The sequence below is a fragment of the Halictus rubicundus genome, unplaced genomic scaffold (genome assembly GCF_050948215.1).
Source record: "Halictus rubicundus isolate RS-2024b unplaced genomic scaffold, iyHalRubi1_principal scaffold0075, whole genome shotgun sequence".
Classification (NCBI taxonomy): domain Eukaryota; kingdom Metazoa; phylum Arthropoda; class Insecta; order Hymenoptera; family Halictidae; genus Halictus; species Halictus rubicundus.
In genome coordinates, this window is record NW_027488616.1 from 179,597 (window position 1) to 188,667 (window position 9,071).

The 9,071-nt window shown below is 44.5% G+C and overlaps 1 protein-coding gene across 1 annotated transcript; it reads right to left on the reverse strand.

The window, feature by feature from the left end:
- Window positions 1-4,923: 4,923 nt before the first annotated feature.
- Window positions 4,924-8,694, reverse strand: LOC143363618 (uncharacterized). The gene is made up of 3 exons (XM_076804183.1): window positions 8,346-8,694; window positions 6,680-7,883; window positions 4,924-6,052 (listed from the first exon to the last, which is right to left on the reverse strand). Exons 1-3 carry the CDS (start codon window positions 8,692-8,694, stop codon window positions 4,924-4,926), a joined length of 2,682 nt encoding a protein of 893 aa, XP_076660298.1.
- Between the last annotated feature and the right edge of the window lie 377 nt (window positions 8,695-9,071).

The following is a 9,071-nucleotide window of genomic DNA, read 5'->3' on the forward strand; positions in this document are numbered from 1 at the left end:
GATAGGATAGGATAGAGGATAGGATAGGATAGAGGATAGGATAGGATAGAGGATAGGATAGGATAGAGGATAGGATAGGATAGAGGATAGGATAGGATACAGGATAGGATAGGATAGAGGATAGGATAGAATAGATGATAGGATAGGATAGAGGATAGGATAGGATATTATAGAGGATAGGATAGGATAGAGGATCGGATAGGATACAGGATAGGATAGGCTAGAGGATAGGATAGGACACAGGATACGATATTATAGGTGATAGGATAGGATAGAGGATAGTATCGCATAGAGGATAGGATAGGGGATTGGATAGGATAGAGGATAGGAGACGATAGAGGGTAGGATAGGGGATTGGATAGGATAGAGTACACGAGGCGATAGAGGATAGGATAGGATAGAGGATAGGATAGGATATAGAATAGGATAGGATAGAGGATAGGATAGGATAGAGGATAGGATAGAGGATAGGATAGAGGATAGGATAGAGGATAGGATAGAGGAGAGGATAGGATACAGGATATGATAGGATAGAGGATAGGATAGGATAGAGGATAGGATAGGATACAGGATAGGATAGGATAGAGGATAGGATAGGATAGAGGATAGGATAGGATATAGAATAGGATAGGATAGAGGATAGGATAGGATAGAGCATAGGATAGGATAGAGGATAGGATAGGATACAGGATAGGATAGGATAGAGGATAGGATAGGATAGAGGATAGGATAGGATAGAGGATAGGCTAGGATAGAGGATAGGATAGGATAGAGGATAGGATAGGATAGAGGATAGGATAGGATAGAGGATAGGATAGGATACAGGATAGGATAGGATAGGATAGAGGTTAGGATAGGATAGAGGATAGGATAGGATAGAGGATGGGATAGGATAGAGGATAGTATAGGATAGCGGATAGGATAGGATAGATAATAGGATAGGATAGAGGATAGGATAGGATAGGGGATAGGATAGGATAGAGGATAGGATAGGATAGCGGATAGGATAGGATACAGGATAGGATAGGATAGAGGATAGGACAGGCTAGAAAATAGGATAAGATACAGGATAGGATAGGATAGAGGATAGGATAGGATAGAGGATTGGATAGGATAGAGAATAGGATACGCTACAGGATAGGATAGGATTGGATAGAGAATAGGATGGGATAGAGGATAGGATAGGATAGAGGATAGGATAGGATAGAGGATAGGATAGGACACAGGATACGATATTATAGGTGATAGGATGGGATAGAGGATAGTATCGGATAGAGGATAGGATAGGGGATTGGATAGGATAGAGGATAGGAGACGATAGAGGGTAGGATAGGGGATTGGATAGGATAGAGTACACGAGGCGATAGAGGATAGGATAGGATAGAGGATAGGATAGGATAGAGGATAGTATAGGATATAGAATAGGATGGGATAGAGGATAGGATAGGATAGAGGATAGGATAGAGGATAGGATAGAGGATAGGATAGAGGATAGGATAGAGGATAGGATAGAGGATAGGATAGAGGATAGGATAGGATAGAGGATAGGATAGGATAGAGGATAGGATAGGATACAGGATAGGATAGGATCGAGGATAGGATAGGATAGAGGATAGGATAGGATAGAGGATAGGATAGGATAGAGGATAAGATAGGATAGAGGATAGGATAGGATAGAGGATAGGATAGGATAGAGGATAGGATAGGATAGAGGATAGGATAGGATAGAGGATAGGATAGGATAGAGGATAGGATAGGATAGAGGATAGGATAGGATATAGAATAGGATAGGATAGAGGATAGGATAGAGGATAGGATAGAGGATAGGATAGGATAGAGGATAGGATAGGATAGAGGATAGGATAGGATAGAGGATAGGATAGGATAGACGATAGGATAGGATAGAGGATAGGATAGGATATAGAATAGGATAGGATAGAGGATAGGATAGAGGATAGGATAGGATAGAGGATAGGATAGGATAGAGGATAGGCTAGGATAGAGGATAGGATAGGATAGAGGATAGGATAGGATAGAGGATAGGATAGGATAGAGGATAGGATAGGATACAGGATAGGATAGGATAGGATAGAGGTTAGGATAGGATAGAGGATAGGATAGGATAGAGGATGGGATAGGATAGAGGATAGTATAGGATAGCGGATAGGATAGGATAGATAATAGGATAGGATAGAGGATAGGATAGGATAGGGGATAGGATAGGATAGAGGATAGGATAGGATAGCGGATAGGATAGGATACAGGATAGGATAGGATAGAGGATAGGACAGGCTAGAAAATAGGATAGGATACAGGATAGGATAGGATAGAGGATAGGATAGGATAGAGGATTGGATAGGATAGAGGATAGGATAGGATAGGATAGAGGACAGGACATAGGATTGGATAGGATAGAGAATAGGATACGCTACAGGATAGGATAGGATTGGATAGAGAATAGGATGGGATAGAGGATAGGATAGTATAGAGGATAGGATAGGATAGAGGATAGGATAGGATAGAGGATAGGATAGGATAGAGGATAGGATAGGATAGAGGATAGGATAGGATATAGAATAGGATAGGATAGAGAATAGTATAGAGGATAGGATAGGATAGAGGATAGGATAGGATAGAGGATAGGATAGGATAGAGGATAGGATAGGATAGAGGATAGGATAGGATAGAGGATAGGATAGGATAGAGGATAGGATAGGATACAGGATAGGATAGGATAGAGGATAGGATAGAATAGATGATAGGATAGGATAGAGGATAGGATAGGATATTATAGAGGATAGGATAGGATAGAGGATCGGATAGGATACAGGATAGGATAGGCTAGAGGATAGGATAGGACACAGGATACGATATTATAGGTGATAGGATAGGATAGAGGATAGTATCGCATAGAGGATAGGATAGGGGATTGGATAGGATAGAGGATAGGAGACGATAGAGGGTAGGATAGGGGATTGGATAGGATAGAGTACACGAGGCGATAGAGGATAGGATAGGATAGAGGATAGGATAGGATATAGAATAGGATAGGATAGAGGATAGGATAGGATAGAGGATAGGATAGAGGATAGGATAGAGGATAGGATAGAGGATAGGATAGAGGAGAGGATAGGATACAGGATATGATAGGATAGAGGATAGGATAGGATAGAGGATAGGATAGGATACAGGATAGGATAGGATAGAGGATAAGATAGGATAGAGGATAGGATAGGATAGAGGATAGGATAGGATAGAGGATAGGATAGGATAGAGGATAGGATAGGATAGAGGATAGGATAGGATAGAGGATAGGATAGGATAGAGGATAGGATAGGATATAGAATAGGATAGGATAGAGGATAGGATAGAGGATAGGATAGAGGATAGGATAGGATAGAGGATAGGATAGGATAGAGGATAGGATAGGATAGAGGATAGGATAGGATAGACGATAGGATAGGATAGAGGATAGGATAGGATATAGAATAGGATAGGATAGAGGATAGGATAGAGGATAGGATAGGATAGAGGATAGGATAGGATAGAGGATAGGATAGGATAGAGGATAGGATAGGATAGAGGATAGGATAGGATAGAGGATAGGATAGGATAGAGGATAGGATAGGATAGAGGATAGGATAGTGGAAAGTTGGCTGTTCGTTTTCACGAAGAAATTATGCGCGCGTTTGTGTCAAATAGAATTTATTTTAAACTTAACAAATGCCCTGTCACCGGCCGAACTAACCTTGGGTGACTAGTTAAATTGGATACAATGAATTGTAGCGGTGGTACGGTATAGCGCGATTACTGACTCTGATTCTGAAGCTGACTTTTTCGGATGCGAACTTTGCCGATTCTGCCGCTCTGCTCCGAGGCCCGCTTACTCGTCACCTCGTTGGTGACGCGATTTTTTGGCCATGGGCCCGTTTTCGGGGGAAGAAGCATCCCCATTCGTTGATTTGACTTGAGGGTGGAGGTTCTTCTGAAACAGCCCTCACCGGTGGAGGAGGAAGTCCCCACCTCAAGTCACTAAGGGAGAATTCCCAAAATGCGCGATTTATGGGACCCCGGAGCAGCGCGACGAAGGCCTAAGTGGCCCATGTACGCCGTGCTAGCCAAGTGGCTAGCAGCTAATTTATTGCCCCGTGGCCGAGGTCCGGTGACGAAGACCGAGGGCTGGAAAAAATGTGCGTTTACTGTCTCTGGTTTTCGTCCGTTTGACGAAACCCAAAGACACGGTTATTGTGGTTGTAGCGCAACCCGAGCGTGCCTCGCGTCGTGCGGAAGAGGATTTAGGACCCCTTGTCCGCCGCGTGTAGTGGGCCATAAGGCCCGCTGTGTCCGAATCCGGAACCCTCAAGTACCTCGCGGACGGTACACGGTATGAGGGTCGCACGGATTGACTTATGGCCACTTTTCCAATGCCATCAGCTCGAATCCTCAAGCGCCTCGCGTGCGGCAACTCAAGGATTAGCATTCTTCGTGATTAGTCGAAGGACGGACAAAAATCGGAAAAGGGCTTTAGTCACGCATGTGTATTTTTTGGGCGAAAGAGCATGCTCCGTGCAGCTGTAACATCCTCGCTTGCGTTACGGCCGGAAATGCGAGGATTCACGGTACTTTTGTCTGCAAGGGATCGAACATGCTCCCCCCGTTGAATGGCACTGTCATTCAATAGCGACAGTATGCGCGATTTGAAATTATAATGGCAGGAACGGAATTGCCCGGTAAAATAAGCGCGAAGTAATCGAAACGTAATATGCTAGGACTATATATAGATATATACATATAAGAAAAAGAACACACACAAAAAAATAAACATAATGAAGTCAACGCGAATATGACTATATCGATAGTAACAAAAAATATAACTTACGCAAATTAACTATATGAAGAATAGAACGCGATAAGGTGACAGAATTAGGTCTCGATGGGAAGAGGCGCGAGTTTCTTAACATTACGTTTGCACAAGCCGTTTACTGTCTTAACGGTAACTGCGCGAATGATGTCATCTTGGCCCGGATGAACTTCCACGATGCGTCCGAGACTCCAATGGGATGGTGGAAGGTGATCGTCCTTCAAGATGGCGATGGTTCCCTTGTTCATCTCGTGGGATCCTTTGGTCCATTTTGCGCGTACATTCAGGTGGTTTATGTATTCTTTGGACCACCTGATCCAGAAGTCGTGTTTCACCTTCTGGATGTGTTGCCATTTGGACAACCGATTGCTGGAGGTCTCGTTGAAATTGACCTCGGGTAAGCTTGTCATTGCGGAACCAATCAAAAAATGGCCGGGAGTGAGAGCTTGTGGATCGTTGGGATCGGACGAGAGTGGAGTCAACGGGCGGGAATTAAGGATTGCCTCGATTTCCGTTACAAATGTTGCGAATTGCTCATAGGTGAAAAGTTCATCGCCGACTACGCGTTTCAGATGATGTTTGAATGACTTGACCGCAGCCTCCCAGAGCCCGCCGAAATGTGGCGACAAAGCTGGCATGAAGTGCCACGAGATCTCTTTGTCCTCAAGAAATCGACGAACTCTTTTATCCTCGCGCAGGACTCTGGAGAGCTCGGTCAAGTCATTATTGGCACCGACGAAATTGGTACCATTGTCGGAATATATGTTTTTGCATATTCCGCGGCGCGCGATAAAACGTTTCAATGCAGCGACGAAGGCTTCGGTGGTCATATCGCTAACCACCTCGAGGTGTATGGCCTTAGTGGAGAAACAAATAAAAACGGCAACGTAGACCTTTATTTTAGCGCGATTACGGAATTTGCGTTCCTTAATAAAAAATGGGCCGCAGTAATCCACCCCGATGTTGGTGAATGGTCGAGTTTCGGTGACTCTGTCTGCTGGTAAATTACCCATTGTGTATCTTGTCGTAGGTGGATTAACGCGGAAACACTTCACGCAATTTCGCAATATTTTGCGTGTTGTGTTTTTTCCATCGATCGGCCAATATTGTTGTCTGACATTGTACAATGTGGATGTCAGACCCGAATGATGATGTTCGATGTGTGCGTTATGAATGATGAGATTAGTGACGCTATTGTTTTTCGGCAAGAGTATCGGATGTTTCGTTTGGTATGAGAATTTGGAATTTTGGAGACGACCTCCGACGCGTAATATGCCTTTCTCATCGAGAAAGGGACTCAAACAAAGCAATTTGCTTTTGGATGGTAATTCGCTTCCAGTTTTCAGTGCGTGTATTTCCTCCGAAAATGAATGTTGTTGAATTAACGTGAGAATTCTTTCATTTGCGAGGTGTATTTCCTCTACCGAAAGCGGTCCGATACAGCGATTTCTATTTGTAAACCGTAGACAATAGGCGATTACCCTACGCAGACGCTTGATACAGGAAAATCTCTGTAAGATTTCATTGGCGTTTATGACGGACGAAGCAAAACAAGTGACTTTGCGTAATTCGGGAATTTCCTTGGGAGATTCAAAGCGCGATTCTGGCCAAACTGATTCGTCGAGTCCGAGCCAATCCGGACCGAATTGCCAAAAACTATTGTCGATTAATTCCTTGGCCGTGATACCGCGTGACAATAAATCCGCGGGATTATCGGAAGTGCGAACATGTCGCCAATTCTTTATGCGCGTTTTGCGTTGTATTTCCGCGACGCGATTCGCCACGAAAGTTTTCAAGGTGCTAGGTGATTTGGCTAACCAATGCAGAACGATAGTCGAATCGGTCCAGAACGTTGTTTTGGATATGGTGTGCGTGAGTGATTCCCGCACTGAGCAATATAATGTCGCGAGTAGGTTCGCTCCGCAGAGCTCAAGACGAGCTAGACTGATGGTTTTTAACGGCGCGACTCTAGATTTTGCGCAAAGCAGCTGCGTTTTGATTTTTCCGGACTGGTTGATGGTGCGAATGTAAATACAAGCTCCGTAAGCGCGTTCACTAGCATCGCAAAATCCATGTAATTCGATGCTCTTTACGGAGCGTTGCGTTATATGTCTGTTGAATTTGACCTTTTCCAATAATTTGAGATTGTTGCGATAGTTTTGCCACTCGTTTTGTACATTCATGGGCAGCGATTCGTCCCAGTCAATCTTTAATTGCCACAGGCGTTGCATGATAATTTTTGCTGTGACGGTTACTGGACCGAGAAGACCCAAGGGGTCAAATATTTTTGCGATAGTCGACAGAATTGCGCGTTTCGTAGGTGAGTTTGGCGAATTTATGTTGACTGAGTAGTGAATAGTGTCGTTGCGCGGATCCCAGGCTACTCCCAAAGTTTTGACGGTCGCGTCCCCGAAGAATTTTGGGTGTATCTGGTCGTCTGTAAGACCGGATAACAATTGTGGATCATTCGAGACCCACTGACGGATGTTTAGTTCCCCTTTGTTTAACAAAGTGATGATTTGATCGCGTAATTTGATGGCGTCGCGGTATGTGGCGGCACCGGTCAAGAGATCATCCACATAGATGTCTCTTTTAATGACTTCGGATGCCGCTTTATAATTTTGCGATTCATCGTCTGCAAGTTGCTGCAGACATCGTGTGGCTAGATAAGGCGCGGAAGACAGACCAAATGTGACTGTGTTTAGTTGAAAGGTTGAAATTTCGTTTTGCGCGTTTCGCCAAAGAATTCTTTGGTACGGTCTGTCTTCTTCTCGGACGAGAAATTGCCGGTACATTTTCTCGATATCGCCGGTAAGCACAAACGGATGCATTCGGAAGCGTAATAACAGACCGAAGATATCGTCCTGTATTGTAGGACCGGTCAAAAGCGCGTCATTAAGTGACACTCCCGAACTTGATTTTGCCGATCCATCGAATACAACTCGAACCTTTGTGGTTGAGCTGGAGGGTTTGATGACGGCGTGATGCGGTAGGTAGAATCCCTCTGAATTTGCAGGTGATTCTGTTTGAGTTAGATGTCCTAACTCTAGGTATTCGTTTAATACCTTCGCGTATTCCGCCTGCAATTCCGGATTGGTAACGAATCGCCTTTCGAGGGAATGAAATCGTTTCAATGCGCGCGTATAAGTTTCGCCTAGAATTGCTTTTTTCTCGTTAAAAGGGAGCGCGACGACGTATCTCCCTGTTGCGGTACGTGAAACAGTGCGTTTAAAATGGGATTCACAGGCTTCCTCCTCCGGTGTGAGGTGAGAATGCTGTGGCCCTTCCTCGACTTCCCAAAATTTCTTTAGATCGAACTCGGCGTTGTTAAACAAGGTTGTGCGCGAATTTTTGCGGGAAGTGGTCGGTGCACTCCCCCCGATGATCCAACCAAACTGTGATTTTTGTAAAACTAGGTCAGAATCATTCCGAGCAGATAAATTAATTTGACCGATGCTGAAGCACGAGAGTGTCGGTCCCGTACCGATCAGCATGTCGACTGGTGCCGGTTTGTGGAAGTGAGGATCGGATAATTTTATGTTGTGTGGTATTTGTACCCTTGTGCGATCGATTTGACAATCGGGCAATTGGCCCGCGATTCGTGGTATCACAAAGAATTCCAATGTGCGGTTGAAGTTATTTTGTCTCGAAACTATGTTCGCCTTGACAAGCCGATTCGTTACCGTGTTTAACTCATTTAGCGCCTCGATCGTTACACTTTGTTCGCGCGTTGGTAATCTTAATTTTTTGACCAAACTTTCGGTGATGAAATTCGCGTTTGAACAGGTATCCAGCAAAGTTCTGCACTCGACAGGGTTTTTGTCTAGATCCATTGCGTTGACTATGGCTGTAGCCATTAAACCGTGAGTTGATCCGTCTGTAATTAGTGAGGTGATCTGATTATTTAATTGGTGTGTAACGTCGAAGCGCGTAGTAAGTCAGGATTCGTTGGTCTGTGTGGTTTCTGCGTTTGTTTCGGGATTTGACCGTTCGTGTTTACGCTCCCGATGCAGTCGCGTATTGTGCGGCGCGTTGCATTTTTTGCACCTGCCCCCGTAGCAGGTATCATGCGAATGACCCGGTTTCAGGCAATTTAGGCATAGCTTAGCCTTGCGTGCTAGTTCGATGCGTTTTTCAACCGATCCGTCTAAAAATGTTTTGCATTGGAAAGCCGCGTGATTTCCCGTCTTGCAGATATCACATGATGGTG

What these genes read in the sequence shown, in the direction of transcription:
- LOC143363618 (XM_076804183.1), bottom strand. Translation starts at nt 8,694, where the DNA reads ATGGATCTAGACAAAAACCCTGTCGAGTGCAGAACTTTGCTGGATACC. An exon ending in ACCAGTCGACATGCTGATCG is followed by an intron (nt 7,884 to 8,345) that starts GTACGGGACCGA and finishes TAACTCAAACAG; the next exon opens with AATCACCTGCAAATTCAGAG. An exon ending in TCGACTATCGTTCTGCATTG is followed by an intron (nt 6,053 to 6,679) that starts GTTAGCCAAATC and finishes GAAAAACAATAG; the next exon opens with CGTCACTAATCTCATCATTC.